The 17382-nt window shown below is 36.7% G+C and overlaps 1 protein-coding gene across 1 annotated transcript in view; it reads right to left on the bottom strand.

The window, feature by feature from the left end:
• The window catches only part of LOC112413120 (A disintegrin and metallopeptidase domain 3-like), a 107429-nt gene that overhangs the window by 38752 nt on the left and 51295 nt on the right, over nucleotides 1-17382 (bottom strand). Inside the window, 2 exon segments of the mRNA XM_024764982.1 lie at nucleotides 7083-7269; nucleotides 12556-12695. Coding sequence (XP_024620750.1) covers nucleotides 7083-7269; nucleotides 12556-12695 — 327 coding nt within the window.

The following is a 17382-nucleotide window of genomic DNA, read 5'->3' as shown; positions in this document are numbered from 1 at the left end:
ATGAAGGCCACCTAGACACATCATGAGTCTCTGTGCAGACAAGAAAAGACAAGATCACAATGCCTTTGTGGACATAAAGGCAGATAGGTCCTGTGGATCATCTGGCCAGGTATGGTATGCAGAAGCAGACTTGTTCAGTAAAGTCTTCAGTGACAGTGAGGGCAAATGGTTTTTGACCACTGTTGTTGAGACCCCTGAAAGGTTCCATCAGTGGGAAGTGATGGTCTTGTGACACGAAACAAAGTTTATTGGGCTTGCTGTTCACCCACCTATACTTTCAAGAAAATAAAAACTACTTCCCTTCTGCTGGTGGCCATAACTATAGATAGAAAAGTCCTGGTGATCAAGACCGGTTTAGTCACCCCCAAATTTACTGAGATATGTTCTTACAATGAGTAAGAAAAGAAAGAAATTAGAGATGTGCTTAGGCAAAAGCCTGGTGAAGTCATAAAGTCTCATCCAAATAGCATATTATGGATCCATGTAAGTTTTGCTGGATATGAAGGCTTCAAAGTCACTCAGTCACTTTCAGAACCAACCTCATGCTCTAAGCACCACTGGTCAATGAACACACTGTCTAATGACATGGATGTGGAGAAAGAGAATGTAAAGACCTAACGGGGCTTACTGCAGTAGGTTTTGTTAAAAGATAACCTGAGGCATATTAAAACTTTTAAGAGTTTATTTGAGCAAAAACTGATTCAAAATGGGCAGCATCCAATTTAACAGTTAGAAAGAAGCTCCACGGGACTTCCCTGGTGGTCCAGTGGTTAAGACTCTGCACTTCCACTGCAGGGGGCACGGGTTTGATCCCTGGTCAGGGGACTAAGATCCTGCATGCCACACGGCATGGCCAGAAAAGAAAAAAAAAGTAAAAAAAAAAAAAGAAAGAAACTCTTAAGAGCTGTAAAATATGGAAGACTTTTATAGGCAGAAGGGAGTGGGAACAAGGAAGTTATACTGGCAAAAAGGTGGGCTGATTATTGCAAAGTTACTTTCCTTTAGGGGATGGCAGGGGTCTATCAGGCAGATTACCTAACTAGTGCTGGCCAGGTGATTCCTGATTGACTGGTTTAAGATTCCATTTCTGGAAGAGCCAAAAGTGTAGTTAAGGTACATCTCTCAATTTGGTGATGTGAGGTTTAGCATAAGGGACTCCATTTGGGGCCTGGTGTCTTGTTTTCGTTTTTTTTTTGTTTTGTTTTTTTTAATTAATTAATTAATTTATTTATTTTTGCTGTGTTGGGTCTTCGTTTCTGTGCGAGGGCTTTCTCTAGTTGCGGCAAGCGGGGGCCACTCTTCATCGTGGTGTGCGGGCCTCTCACTGTCGCGGTCTCTCTTGTTGTGGAGCACAGGCTCCAGATGCACAGGCTTAGTAGTTGTGGCTCACAGGCCCAGTTGCTCTGCGGCATGTGGGATCTTCCCAGACCAGGGATCGAGCCTGTGTCCCCTGCAATGGCAGGCAGATTCTCAACCGCTGTGCCACGAGGGATGCCCCTGTTTCTCTTAACAGTCTTTACAGCTATAATAAAACAGTGGCCTATCCAAGATGAATTCTCATTTTCCAATACATACCCTTGAAATCCAGTGGGGCAAGCTACCTCTTCCCTTAGGTCCACTGTCACTCCATCTTGGATTTTAAATGAAGACTTGAGAGTGCCCAGATGATGAAATAGTGACCCAAATCAGATTAATCAGTTCATCCACACAGTGCAAACAGGCTATCAGAGACAACTGAACATACTCTTGTATCGCAGGAATAATCTTTGAAAAACTATTTAGGAACTGGGCAATAAACTACCCAGAATGGACACCTTGGCAAAAGCTAAATGTAATTTCCTGCAGGCCAAGGGACAGAAAAATCAATGGTTCAAGTCTGAGTCCTATGTTCATGTAGACATGGATATTAGGCCAGAGAGAATCTAATGAGGAAATTGTTTGTCTGCCCTTCGGAGAAAGTCTCTCTCACTACTGGGCTACAGAATAGCCATGGTACTTTAAGGTTTGGGCTGTGAGCAGGAATTATTCCTGGACACCATGTATTTACTGTTGGCAGACTATCCTGTCTGACATGATACCATTTGATTGGCATTCACCCCAAATGTTTGGTACCCACTCTGTACACAGATCTTACCTCCTTCAACAATAAACAGGACAAGAATAAAGGGTTTCATCCACATGAAATGAAAGCCATATATACTGGTCAAGATGGATTGGAGAAGTGATGGTAGCCAAGTTGTCAAGCTTTTCATCTATCCTGAGCACAGGCCATTATAGTACCAGGAAGTCCCCAGGGGTGAGATTGAAAGAATATTCTTACTAGATTTGGAAATGCTCTCAAATCACATACATTTCTGGTGGGTTCTTTAGGGCTAACACATACCCAAACAGTCACAAATAATAGATTTATGCTGAAGAGATGATGGGGATAGATATTCTACATAAACGTAACAGTTCTCTTGATTTTAAGGGACGCTCTCAATGTGGAAATGCTACGATTAAGACCGTGGAAGTAGGGACGAGGATATGACTGGAAGCCACATAGCTATCCTGGCCTATCTACATTGTTATTGTGACGTGGCACAAGATACAGTGGGAAGGAGAGGGAGAAAGGAATAGGAAGGGGAAAGGCAGCTGGTCAGAAGATCACTGTCTTGATCACGGACACAGCATATGCAGGGATACTCAGGAAAATCTGTCCTCTTATAATAGCCCTGCCTGGCCAGTAAAAGGTGGCTTATATAAGCGAAACATGGCAGTGGCTCCAATAGCAATGGCAGTTCCAGATATGATGCACAGTTACAGACCGAAGGCACTTGGTGTGTGGTGGTGGAAATTATAGTAAAACCTCTCTTCCGTATCTCACTAGACCCAAAAGATCAAAATCAGCTTGCAAGTTTAGATATTGAAAACAATTTATAACACATCTATGTGTTCTGAGACACTTGCAATCCACTTATAATCCAAGACTGGGCTCCAAAACAAGACCTAGTGTTTCCAGCACTTGGGACCGAGGAAGACAGGCAAATGTGTCTTTTCTACCAGTTACAGTCAAGTGAGAAAAGGAAATCCAGGGCACACAGCCCAGGGCAATGGACAAGGCCAGTCCTCACAAATACAGCATGTTAGCCCCTAATCTCCTCTCGAGGGTATTGTTTGACATTGACTGCAATAGACACCTTTCCAGATATGACACAGCAATTCCTCTGCACAGCAGACATGAATCTTACTAATCAAGTACTCCTAAATGGATGATATTTACACATCTAGTCAGGCAACGGTGCCACCTTGAAAGCCAAGGATACTCCGTACTGTGCAATTAGCTGGGGCAGGCCATGGACGTTCTATGGTCCACATCACGCACAAGCAGCTACAAGTAACTTTAGAGCCAGTTAAAATTTCTGCAAATGTGTATGTCTGAGCTTATTAAACAATGAACTACCCTGGCCATTAGTTTGTTTTACGTCTTTTATATATTTTTGTTCTTTTGTTAGTCTCTATCATTGGATAAATTTGTTCTCAGGTCTCAGACGTGATGTATGTTGGTGATAAACTAAGAACTGCCTATACTCCTAAAGTGTTTCAAGGTTGTAAAATGTTGCAAACGAGAAAAAAAAAAGTACTGTCTGGCTAGAGGAAGTCACAGGTAATTAGAGCCATACATTATAGTACTGAGGTTTAAACAGAAGTGGAAACCATTGTTCCCAGAGTGATTAACAAATCAACAATAATTAAAATAATTTTTGCCACTACTGGCCTTTAGCATATAGCACTGGATACTGCTAGTACTTTTCACTAGCAGTAAAAACTTCCATTCTGGGAAGCTGACGAAGTTCACTTCAATTTCATTAGACAAGACTTGGAGCACCGCTTTACTCTCCTCCCCACAATAATATGTCATCTCAGGATTATACCAAATCTGAAATATTATTATACCAGTGTGAAATATTATTGAATGTATAGGTATTCTGTCAAAATCATAACACTTTTAGAATGGTCTGCAACTGAGAAAATTTGCATCCCATGCTATTTAAGCATATATGACTAAAGACAGACTCTACAATCCAAATAATCCATCTATACTGACTTACAAAACAAGCAGTTACATTTCAATGGGGGTAGGTGGAGCTCAGCCAGAAGAATCATTGAAAGCAGTTCCGGATAAAAGGGAAAAAAACCCCGGCCACTGGGCACTGTAACTGATTAGGACCCCCTGCAACCGCAGGCATCTCTGATCACCTACACAGCTGATTTCATCCAATGGCCCTAAATTTCCTGATATCCACTGGCTCCTGGAATTTGGAACTAATGAACTTTATCCCATGGTTCAGTGAAGACCTCTTCCTGGGAAAGTTCCACTATAAACAGATTGGCCTCTGACACTGGTAAAGTCCACAAACAGGAAGCTGTACACCCATAAGAAACAGAAATAGCCCACCTACTCCTTTACCTAAACTACTAGGTCACTGAAGGTCCTCTCTATAAGACTTGTCTCATGCCGAAAAAACTTAGTTTACTGAAGAATCAGCATACATCCTAGCCTTCCAGCATATTGGTGATAAATTCCTGATAATTCATACAAGTGAATGCAAATGAAATGACAGACAAATGTGTAAAAGACATGAAAAGACCATTCAACCATAGGAAAACCCAAAGTAAGTAAGATATCCTCAAAGTTATATATACACGTATACCTCATGACACAGCACATTCACTTGTTGGTACACACACACCCTAGCGAAACGCAGGCACATGTGCAGCAGGAAACATGTGCAAGGAAATTCATAAATAAATGAGTCTTTACAGCCATAAATTGAAATAAACTTAAGTTTTCATTTCACAAATAATGCATAAATAAACTGAAATTTTCATAAACTCAATACTAAAAGCAATGAAAACAATTGGAATATAGCTACATTCAAAAGTTGATGGATGTTCCAAGTACAATACTGGGTGAAAGACCAAGCTGCAAATGACACAAATCATATGATTGCCAATTATATAATAGTAGAACACAGTTAATCAAACTATCTTGTATAAAGATGGAAAAATAGGAGGTAAAACTAAAACTATGATAAGAAAGTACTGAAATGATACCTTTAAATTCTAAATGATGATTGGGAAAAGGAGGCATATTGAGAGTGGACACACAAAGAAATTCTTTGGCAGAGGTAAGGATTGTTTTGACCTTAGTGCAAAGTATTCAGGTGCTTGTTAAGTATCTATGTATTACACTCTTCATCCATATTTCCTGTATATATTTCATATATATTATATATCACAGTGAAATAATGGAATGGTATAAATATTTACTGCTAAACAAAAGTGGGCAGAGTTTACTATAGAGAGAACTGTACTAAAATATATTTTAAAGAAAATTATAATTAAATGGGAGATTATTTCTGAAAGAAACTTCGACATACAAAAACACTGATAAAAAGGAATGGAAGGTAAAATAAAGCAACTATTTTCTGAATAAATTCTTCATAGTACTTTCTAATGTAAAGAAATGAAATATTTTACAAGAGTATTTTACAAGAAAGTTAATTGGGTTGTAAACACTGTGATCTGGGAAGAAGGTGGTCCAGATAGATGTTTACCATTAAACATCTATGGTAAAAATACAAAGATAATCACTAAAGGAAAATGAACAGTACATATAGACTAAATCACTAAAAGACATACTGGAAGAAAGGAAAACAAAATAAACAGATTCAACAAAAATTCAATTAAGAACGAATGTGGCAAATTGAATATAGAAAATATAAAAATTTTGAGACAACTAAAATTATAAAAATATGCAATCTAGAGGAGCATAAGAAAATTAAATGTAATGAGGTATCCTGGAAAAGATCCTGGGACAGAAAAATGCCATTAGGTAAAAACAAAGGAAATCTGAATAAACTATGGACTTTAGTTAATTTAAAAATATGTAAAAGTATTAATCACAATAATATTTGAGTTAATCTTATAAATCAAGAACAGACTGAATTATAAATTAAAACCTAAGGTAAATACTGAACTTAATAGTAAAGAAAACCTAAATGAGAAGAGAGAAATATCAGGGAAATACTAATTTAAGGAAGCTAGTGTGTGCATAGATATAGACATAAAATATGTATACAGATATACAGATATATACCAGACCAAATAGACATGAAAACAGAAGTCAACATTAGAAATAAAGAGATTCAGTATTTGAAGGTAAAGTATTAAATTTCTAGGAAGGTACAACAATTGTAAATAAATTTACACCATATAAAAGAAATACAAAATATATAAAATATGAATTGAGTAAATGATAATGAGAATTAGGCAAATCCAACTGTATAGTTGGAGATATCAATATTATTTCTCGAGTGCTGAAAGTTCAGGCAAACAAAATTAGTAAAAATATACAGAAGATTTGAGTCATTCACTTAAAAATTATAATGCAATCAGAATATACAGATTTTAGCTCCTAACAATTAGAGCTTACATCTCAGCAAGCAAATATGAAACATTAAAATAATCACCGCACGAGTATATGAAGGCAACAACAACAAAATGCAATGATTAGCTATCTTACCAATCACAAATGAAAAACAAGAAGACAAATAGCAAAAAGCTAAATATAACAACAAACCAAGGATTGTGATTAATCCAATTCTGCAAAACGAAGTTAAAATAAATGAGGCTCTATACATGCAAGAACTGAAAGTAGGAGATGAGGAGGTGAACAACAGCATACATTTAATAACTCAGTGATCCAATTCAGGCACTTTGGAGGAATTCAGGGATGATTTAGGTGATAATTATACTACTGTTGGAACTGATGTTTATGATACAGAAAGGTGGGTAATGTTTACACAACAAGGAAAATCTACTTCTTTAACCACACTGCACTTACCCCAAACTTAAATTCTTCAAATGTTTCAAATTCAGGATGAGCCAGTTATCACATGCCTTGTATCTCCCCATCTTAGCTATTTGATAAAATGGTGCAACATTAAAAAAAAAAAGTCGTTCCACTTATATCACAACTATATTTATAAGACCACAGAAACAAATCTTTAGATAAGCTATTAATGTTTCTCACCAACCTCTGGCCCACCACAATCACATTGCTCTGGCAGTTCCAGAACTCCATTGCCACAAACTGAAACTCTTCCTTGTGGAACCACTTTTGAAACTGTTCGATTCTGAAGACATTCAAATTCAGGCTGTGAAGCTGTATGTTTGAATTCATCCATGCTGCAACTGCTAAAAAACTTTACACCACGGGAACGTCTGAAATTAAATTATATTCCTCAGTTAAAAGGAATAAAATCAGTATCAAAGTAATACTCCTTCAATAACGTACTATGAATTCTGTAGTACCTCACTTAGAGAATAGCCAAAACGGGAGAGTGCTTTATTTTTAATACAATTAGTAATGCAAGAATAAGTTCGTTTCTATTATAATTCAATATAACAGACATCTAATAAGTAAAGGATGTTAAGGTTATATGATTTAGAATATATTAAACAAAACAGCGCTTGGCACACAAAAAGCTCTGTTTAAGTATGTCTTACTATTTTCATTATTATTGACAACACCATCATAATTATTATTATATTATTTATATATATCAATAATATTTAATATATTATAATATATTAATATAATATATAATAATAATTAATATACATTAATATAATTGTATTAAATTATAATTATTATTATAATTATGATGGTGTTGTCAATAATAATGAAAATAGTAAGACATACTTAAACAGAGCTTTTTGTGTGCCAAGCGCTGTTTTGTTTAATATATTCTAAATCATGTAACCTTAACATCCTCTACTTAAGAAAATGAAACATACTAGGAATAATATGGGAAAATGAAGGAATAAACAATGGTGGACTGTGTTAATTAAAAGTCAGAATTATTTGTACTTTGGTAACAAAATCAATTAATTAAAATATCTCAACACTGAGTATATAGAATGTATAAACCCTAGATTCTTTTTATTTTGATATTTTTATATTTCTAAGTGTACTGTTTAATGGGTTTTTGTTTAAATTTGTAACAATCTCTGTGAGATTAGAGAAATGATACAAAAGTACGAAAACCAAATTTCGTTTCCTGAAATGGTTCAGTAAGTTGCCAACGGGAAATCCTGATTACTCTCAATATTTTAATGTATAACTCTTACATAGTAATGAATTCTCTGAAATCACACCTTCAATATCAGGAAATAATGATATGGTGCTAAAATCTAATCCTCACATCACATTCAAATTTCCCCTTCATCACAGTATTGGCACTTTATAGCAAAAGGATCCAGTTCAAACTCAACCACTGCATTTAGTTCTCATGTCTCCTTAGCTTAGTTGATTACAATTTTTGTTGAATTTCATGACAGTGAAACGTTTTATAATTACAGGCTGATTATTTGGTAAAATGTCCCTCAATTTGGGTTTATGAAATGTTTCCCCATAGTTAGACTGAGGTTATGCATCTTGGTAACCTCATCACAGAAGTGTTGTTGACTCTGTCTGCTCCATTGCATCCTAACAGATAGCATATGATTTCAACTTGTTATGTTTTTGGTAAAAGTCACTTTGATCAGTTGATTAAGGTGTGTCTGCCAGTCTTCACTCTAACATTTCTTTCCTTTCTTATCACTTAATAATTATTTGAAGAGAACTTTTATGTAAAATCTCATTTCTAATCACATTTTCAATTCATTCATCTATTTACATGAATATGGAATCATATCTTCCTATTACACTCAGTGGGTTATAATCCATTACGAACATTACAAATGACTTTCAAATTGTCCCAGATTTGCCTATGGGGAGCCCCTTTCAAACTGCTTTGTGTCCCTGTGACAAATCTCCATAATCCTTTGAACGCCTCCTTATACTCTGACACAAATGTTCCAGGCTTGTTTGCTTTTGTCTGTCTTAGCCCTTGAATCAGGTATATGATGTCTCCAACTTTGTTCTTCTTTCTCAAGATTGCTATGGCTATTCAGGGTCTTTTGCTATCAAGAACTGCCTGTTTGTTATAGCTCCATGAAACCCAGGAACACAAGCTCCCCTGCCACTAGGGCTACATGATCAACAGGTATCTCCAAGGCAGCAGCCACAAAAAATAGTGCACCAGGCACCTGTAGAAGCTCCTCTATGGAAGACACTGGCACTCTAGGGTACAGCAGATAGAGAGTCCAGTGATAGCACTCGCCCTCTGCAGTCTCTGGAAAGGATCACAGTCAGTTGTTGGATTTGTGTTTAACTAGAAACCTGATTCTCATGCAGCAGTTATGAAGGTAAGCTAAAAGACTTCTTTCACAGGAAGACTGCAATTCTGGTTCTAGGGTCTGTTTGTTGTGCCATGCAGGTGGCAACCAGCTGAAACTTTCTCTGTGGGTTACCATCCTGTGGTACCCACAAGCATAAGTCCTGCTGGCCACCCGAGCCAGGTGGTCTACACATGTTCCCTGGCAGCAGCAACAAAATTCAGGGCGCCAGACAAGGTTGTAAGGGCCTTTCTGAGAGACGCCGAGGAGCTGGAGCAAGGAAGGGGGAGGGTGAACAGTTATGCCCACTGGCCTCTGCTTGTTGAGAGAATCACCGTTGGCCCTAAGATGTGAGTCAAACAGTCAGCATGCCCCTCAGGCAGAAGCTCCTGGACAAGTAAATGGGCCACTTTCACAGAAAATCTGGGGTGTGTTTCAGTCTGCTACCCATGCAGTGCCCTGGCGTGACAGCTCGCCATGAACTACCTCTCCAATCGTTACTGTTACAGTCCCAGGGGACCCAGGAACGCAAGTCCCTCTGGGCACCAGAGCCGGGCCATCAGGGGGTGTCTCCTGGGCAGCAGCCACAGAAACTAAAGCAGCAGAAGCCTGTACAAACTCCCCTCCTGGAGACACTGGTTCTCTGGAACATGGCAGATGGAGGCCTTGAAGATAGTTCCCATCCTCCAAGCCCTCTGAAAAAGATTACAGTATGACTTTAGACATGGGTTTCATTAGAAGCCTGCCCCTCAGGCCACAGCTATGAAGATAAGCTAATAGGCCTCTTTCACAGAAAGATTGGGTTCCTAGGACTGTGGCCTCTCGCTGCGACCTGGGGGTCATAGCTGTTTAAGAAAACTTGTTCCATTGTTTACAGTTTTGTGGGACCTGTGAGCTTAAACCCAGCTGGCCACCAGAGCCCAGTGATCTAGAGGTGGCAACCTGTGGGTGGCAACTGCAAAAACTGGGGTGCCAGGGGACGGTGCAAGCTCCTTTCCAGGAGAATCCAGAAAGCTGTAGCGAGGTAGAGGGAGAACACAAAGGTGGCATCCACCAGCCTCCATCCCCAGAGAGTACCTTAGCAGGCTTCTAGATGTGTGTTCAGTTAGAGGCCTGACCTTCCAGCCAACACGTTAATATGAGAAAATAAGCCTCTTTGGCATAAAGACTGGGTGCCTCTCAATAGGCCACAGAGGTGGCAAGTGAGTTCAAAAGTTTTAAGATCTCTTTCTCGGTTCACTATAGCCTTATTTGGCTCACATGTGCAAGTCCAATTGTCTTTCACAGCTAGATGTTTGGGGGTTCATCTCTCAGTTGCAGGTCTTACCGGTTAGGGTGTCCAATAAGCGTTCAAATCCTTCACCCCTCAGAGAGAATCTCTAGGTTTGAGTTCCCTCCCAATTGTGGGACACCTTGCTGGGGTTAGGAATTATGGTGAGATTGGTTCTTAGCCTTTCCTACCCTCTTCGATGTTGTTTCTTCTCGTTTGCCCTCTGTGTAGGTGTCTTGTGTGTGTGTGTGTGTAGGTGTCTTGAGCATGCCTTCTGGTTTTTTCTGAGGAAATTGTTCCATGCGTAGCCATAGAGTTGGCTTGTTTGAGGGTGGACAGAAGTTCAAGTTCTTCCTAACTCACCATCTTGAACCAGAACCTCTATAAATAATTCTTGACATCTCTCTTCCTCTCAGTCTTATGAAACTGCTGTAGATTATTATGAGAATCATTATTTACCAAATACTGTTGCCAAAGTTCTCCAGGTCTCTGCTCAAAACCTGCCAACGTGCACATTTATCAGGAGTTAACATAAATCTTTAAGGCAAAGGGTCCAGAGATAAGAAAAGGAAGCTACAAACAAACAAACAGATGGAACCAGCTGGGACCAAGATGGCGAGGAATCTGACCTCCAACAGACCCTGAGTCTCATTATACACTGATTTTACTATATTAGTTTATTAAATGACACACCTACCAGTGCCTATAAATGGCCACTAAGGAACAAAAAGGATTAATAAAAGGGGGCACCCCACTCCCTCAAAATAGCCCTGCCTCTGCCCTTGTAGACTAATGCATATGCCTCCGCATTAGCCTCACTCTTCCAACCTCTGTCCTTACTCTTTAAAAGTAAATCCCTCTCACCACACGGGTGAGAAGTTGATCTGTGAACTTAGCTCCTGCTTCTCCATTCCTTGCCCACTGAGGAGAGCTTGTGCTGTGTCGATGGATCTCAGCTTCGGTTTCGTTACTCTGTTTCTTGAATAAAACAAAAAAAGAACTCTCCCCTGCCCAGGCAGAGAGCCTAGGGTCTATAGGACTTAATTCAGTAACAATATTACTATATTGCTATTCTTTCTGATATATTTAACATTCATGTTACAAAATATATTATATTATCCATACTGCATAAATCAATTAAAATGTGTTTTTTAAAATTTATCATAAAATCCCAATTTCCACATCATGATTGCTTGCTCAGGCTCTTTCCTACATTTCCTAGTACCTCCTGGACTTCTTCCTCTGACTCTTGGTTCCTTAGCCTCTTTGTATTTTACTTTCCTTTTTTGTTTTTTTAAATGTCTACGCCTTTAACATTCTTCCTTATAGTTTCAGCCATTTCTTTTGTTTCTTTGTTTTATCCCTCCCCCAAGCCCTTTTTTCCAGTCTTGTGAGCTCTTAAAATTTTTTGCTATCCAAGTATCGCTTCACTTGCTTTCCCTGAAAAGTTTTCAACAAGTTCTTCACATGACTAGATTTATTTCTTCTCTTTCAGGTCCTAACATAAGTTTTGCCTCATAGAAAACTTCCTAGACCACTTTATCAGAAAGTTTCTCCTCCCCATGTATTCCCTATTTATTTCCCTCCTGGCACTTATCATAAGCTGTTTAAATCTTCTTTATTCTTATTTCAACTGTTTAAGTTTCTGCCCTGATGGACTAATATAAGGTATATAGCTTTTTTCTATCTCGCTAATCATTTATATGACAAACACAATACTTGTGACACAGTACATACTTTAAAATTTTTTTGATATAATGAATGAATTTCACCTCAAGGTTCTAGCACTCCACACAAAGTCATCATCAATGACTCGATACGATAGCACTGAATATAGAACTATGAAGCACATTTCCTACAATATCCAATACTCATTCCCTTTAATAAGCTTTAAAATAACTTGTACGTATTTAATAAAAATATTCTTATTCAAGTTATATTGAGAGAAATTATTCATCAAGAAATGTAAGAAACACCTCCCAAAAGAAGACAAAGATTTGATAAAAATAACATCTTACATTGCTTCAGGATTCATTATGCATGTAGTTCCTGGACAGTAACAACTGTAGATGTCATTATTATATGTTAATCCCAGGTTAATTCCAAGCAACTGTGCCAAAACAACTGAAAATGCCTCTAAGGTTATCATCTTTGGATACTAAATAGAAATGAAAAACAGAATGGTTGCTTAAGTTATTTTTTCAACCCTTGGTCTTTTCATGTAATTGTGGCCATATTACCTAAATGCAAATACTAATTTAATAAACTAGTATACCAAAGATCTTAAGATTTTCTTAAGAGCATTTTACAAAGTTAAATTTTGTTATTCTTTTTGAGTAATAGTACTTTCAACCCAAATGGCATTGACAAATAACAAAATAAGATTAATCATATGTTTTCATGACACATTACTGATTTAATTCTAATAAACTTAAAAAAATATTACGAGAAGATTAATCATTGTTTCAGTAACTATATCACTTTTAATGTTAACACTGAAAAATACACAGATTCTTAAGGGTTTAACTGACGATCAGTTTTGATGTCAAAAATAGTTTTAGGAGAGAAAATCAAACATTTTTTTTCTAAAGGCAGAATACTTGTATTAAAAAACTAAAAATTCATAAGTAGTGATATAAGCAACACACAAAGCCCTGGTTGGTAATCAATGATGTTTTTAACTATCTCCATAGTTTTGCCTTTTCCAGAATGTCATAGAGTTGGAATAATACAGTGTGTGGCCCTTTAAAATTGGCTTCTTTCACTAACCACTTTACTTTTAAAATTCCTCCACATCTTTTAATTGCATGATGGCTAATTTTTAAAATACTGAATAATATTCCGTTTTATGGATTAACTCCAGTTTCTCTATCCATTCACCAATTAACAGACATCTTGTGTGATTTCAATTTTTGGCAATTATAAATAAAGTCGCTATACATAATCATGTCTGAGGATTCTGTGGATGTAAGTTTCCAACTAATTTTTGTGAATGGTATAGAGGACAGCTGCTGGATCATATGGTAAGGCAATATTGAAGTTTATAATAAATTGCCAAATTGTCTACCACAGTGGCTGTACCATTTTGTATTCCCATCAACATGAATGCGACTACCTGTTGCTCCAAATCCTCACAATATTTGGTATCGTTAGTTTTGCATGCAAGTACAAAGCTGAATAAGAATGGCAGGTTACATTCCTGCCTTGTTCCGAATCTTAGTAGGAAGCATTTCATTTCTAAACATTAAGTTTGATGTAAGCTGTATTGTTTTTGCAGACAGTCTTTCTGAAGTTGAGGAAGTTGCTTCTATTGCCACTTTGGTGAGTTTAATCATAAATTGTGTTGGAATTGTCAAATGTGTTTTCTACATCTATCAATATAATCAAATATTTTCCATTTTAGCTTATTGATAGGATCAATTAAATTAATTGATTTTTACATGATTATCCAGCCCTAAATATCTGAAAAATTCCAGATATAAATATCAATAGGGAGATATAAAATATTATAAAAAGAAATTCTGTGGTAAAGTAAAATCAATAAACAAACATTTACTGGAGGTCTTCAAAAGTAGACTTGGTCAGGCAGAAGAAAAATCAGAAATGAAGACAGGTCATTTGAAATCACTTTTTCATGGGAGCAAAAACAAAAAACAAAAACAAAATGTAGAAAAAGAGACGAACTTATGGACTCTAACAAATAGAGCAATACATGCATTATGGGTGTCTCAGAAAGAGAAGAGAGAAAAGAAAGGGACAGAGGGCTTATCTGAGGAAATCACTGACACAAACTTTAGAAATCTGAAGACATGCAGATTCAAGAAACTCAATGACCCCTAACTAGGAAAATCAAAAGAGACCTATGGAGAAACGTATTGTAATAAAACCACTATAAGTCAAAGACAAAGGGATAGATCTCGAAATCAACAAGAGAAAATGAATTGTCAGTTATCAGGGAGGTCTCAAGGTTATTATTGGATTTCTTAGCTGAAACATTACAGCCCAGAGGTATTGGGAAAAATACATTCAAAGTGCTGAAAGAAAGAATCTGTCAATCAACAATACTGTATCCAGTAAAACTGTCCTTCAAAAAACAATGAAGACTTTTCCAGGAAAGCTGTGGGGGTTTATTACCAACTGACCTGATGTATAAGAAATGAGAAAGGGTGGCCTTCAAGGTTAAAAGGAAGGATGCTCGATAGCAACATAAGGCCAAAAGAAAATTATAAAATCCTCTAATGAAGGTCAGTACATGGATAAATATACTAGCTTATATCTTCATAATTTTGGTGCACATATGCACTTTTAACTCCTGTATAGAATTTAAATGGCAGAACTAATATCTATGCAATAACATAAAGAGAAGGATAGAACTGTAAAGGAATAGAGTACATGTATGTAATTGAAGTGAAGCTGTTATCAGTTTTTCAGTTTAAAATTATAAAATTGAGATATTCTTAGTAATTGCATAACTAACCATAACCAAAATACCTACAATATACACAAAAGGAAAAGACAAGGGAACCAATGCATTTCACAATTTAAAAAAATCAATGTAACACAAAGTAAGGCAGAAAGAGAAGATGAAAGGGACAAAAAGCTACAAGATATAAAGAAAAAAATTAACAAAACGGCAAAAGTTCTTCCTATTAGTAATTAATTTAAATGTAAATGAATTAAACTCCTGAATTAAAAGACATGTATATGCTAAATAGATTAAAAAACAGGATTCAACTATGTCACTTTAGATCTGAAGACTCACACAGGTTGAAAGGTTATGGATGAAAAAGATATTCCATGCAAATAGTAACCAAAAGAGGGCTGGGCATGGCTATACTAATATCAAACAAAATATACTTTAAATTCAAGACTGTTAAAAGAGACCAGGAAGAACATTTCATAATGATAAAAGGGTCACTTCACCAAGAAGATACATCATTTAATATTTATGCACCAAACATTACAGCACTAAATATACGAAGCACCTCTTGACCAAACTGAAAGGCTAAATGGACAGCAACATAATAGACTTTAATACTTCACTTTGAATAGTGGACAGAACAATCTGACAAAAGATATTACATAAATAATGGACAACAGGATAGACTGACTGGTCTTAACTGACATGTGGAACATCCCATCCAACAACAGCAGAACTCATGTTCTTCTCAAGTGCACACAGAAATGTCTCTAAGGTAGACCACTTGTTAGGATACAGAACAAGTCTGTCAACTTTAAAATATTGATTTTATACAAAGTATATTTTTCTGATCCTGATGGAATGAAACTACAAATTAGTAAGAAAAGTAGAACTTGAAAATCTGCAAATGTGTGGGACTCCAACAACACACCATTAAACACCAGTGATTCCAAAGAAGAAATCACAAAGCAAAGTTACAAAATATGCTGAGAAAAAAGAAAATGAAAATACAATATATCCAAACTTATGGGATCCAGTAAAAGCTCTGTTAAGAGGGAAGTTTATGGCAGTAAACAAATACATTAAAAAAGAAGAAATATCTCAAATGAAAAAACATGAGTTTACACATCAGAGAACTAGAAAAATAGGAACAAACTGAACTCAGAAAGATAGAAACTCAGACAGAAAGGAAGAAATAATAAAGCTCAAAGCAGGGATAAATAGAATTAGAGAAGAGAAAAAAAAATTAATGTGACAAAAAGTTAATTCTTTGAAAACATCAGCATAATTGGCAAACTTAGCTAGATTAACTGAGAAAATAAGAGATAAGGCTCACATGACTAAAATAAAAAACAAAAAAGCATACACAAGTCAATACCCTTTTTATGATTAAAAATCCTCAACAAACTAGGAATGTAAGAAAACAACCTCGGGACTTCCCTGGTGGCACAGTGGTTAAGAATCAAGCCCTGGTCTGGGAAGATTCCACATGCCACAGAACAAATAAGTCCATTTGCCACAACTACTGAGCCTGCGCTCTGGAGCCCACGAGCCACAACTACTGAGCCTGTGTGTCACAACTGCTGAAGCCCCTGCACCTAGAGCCCATACTCCACAACAAAAGAAGCCACTGCAATGAGAAGCCCGCAAACCGCAATGAAGTGTAACCCCTGTTTGCTGCAACTAGAGAAGCCTGCGTGCAGCAACAAAGACCCAATGCAGCCAAAAATAAATTAATTAATTAAAAAAAAAAGAAAACAACTTCCACATAACACAGAGCATGGATAAAAGAACATAACTAACATTACACTCAATGGTGAAATCCTGAATGTTTTTCTTCTAATATTATGAGCAAGGTAGGGTACTCACTCTTGCCACATCTGTTTAATATAGTATAGGAAGATCAAACCAGAGCAATTAAGCAATAAAATAAATGAAAGGCTTCTATCTTGGAAAGAAGAAAGTAAAATTATTTCCATTTGCAGATGATATGGTCCCATATGTAGAAATCCACAAATATTCCACATAAAAGAAACTGTGAGAACTAATAAATGAATTCAGCAAAGTTGCAGGATACAAAATCAGCACAATTGATTGTTTCTATACATTAATAATGAACAATCTGAAAAAATATAACAAAATGATTTCAGTTACAATAACATTAAAAAGAGCAAAACATTTAGGACTGAACCTATCTAATGAGATGAAATACTTGCACACAGACACTGCAAAACATGGCTGAAAGTAAGTACAGAAGACACAAATAAGTGGAAAGACATTCCACGATCATGGACTGAAAGGCTTAACATTGTTAAGATGTCATTACCACCCAAAGCAATCTGTAGATTCAATGAAATCCCTACCACAATCCCAATAGCATTTGGGGGGCAAGAATAGAAACAAATAATCTCAAAATTCATATGGA

The sequence above is a fragment of the Neophocaena asiaeorientalis genome, unplaced genomic scaffold (assembly GCF_003031525.2).
Source record: "Neophocaena asiaeorientalis asiaeorientalis breed wild unplaced genomic scaffold, Neophocaena_asiaeorientalis_V1.1 scaffold14, whole genome shotgun sequence".
Classification (NCBI taxonomy): Eukaryota; Metazoa; Chordata; class Mammalia; order Artiodactyla; family Phocoenidae; genus Neophocaena; species Neophocaena asiaeorientalis.
This window is presented reverse-complemented; position numbering and strand designations above follow the sequence as displayed.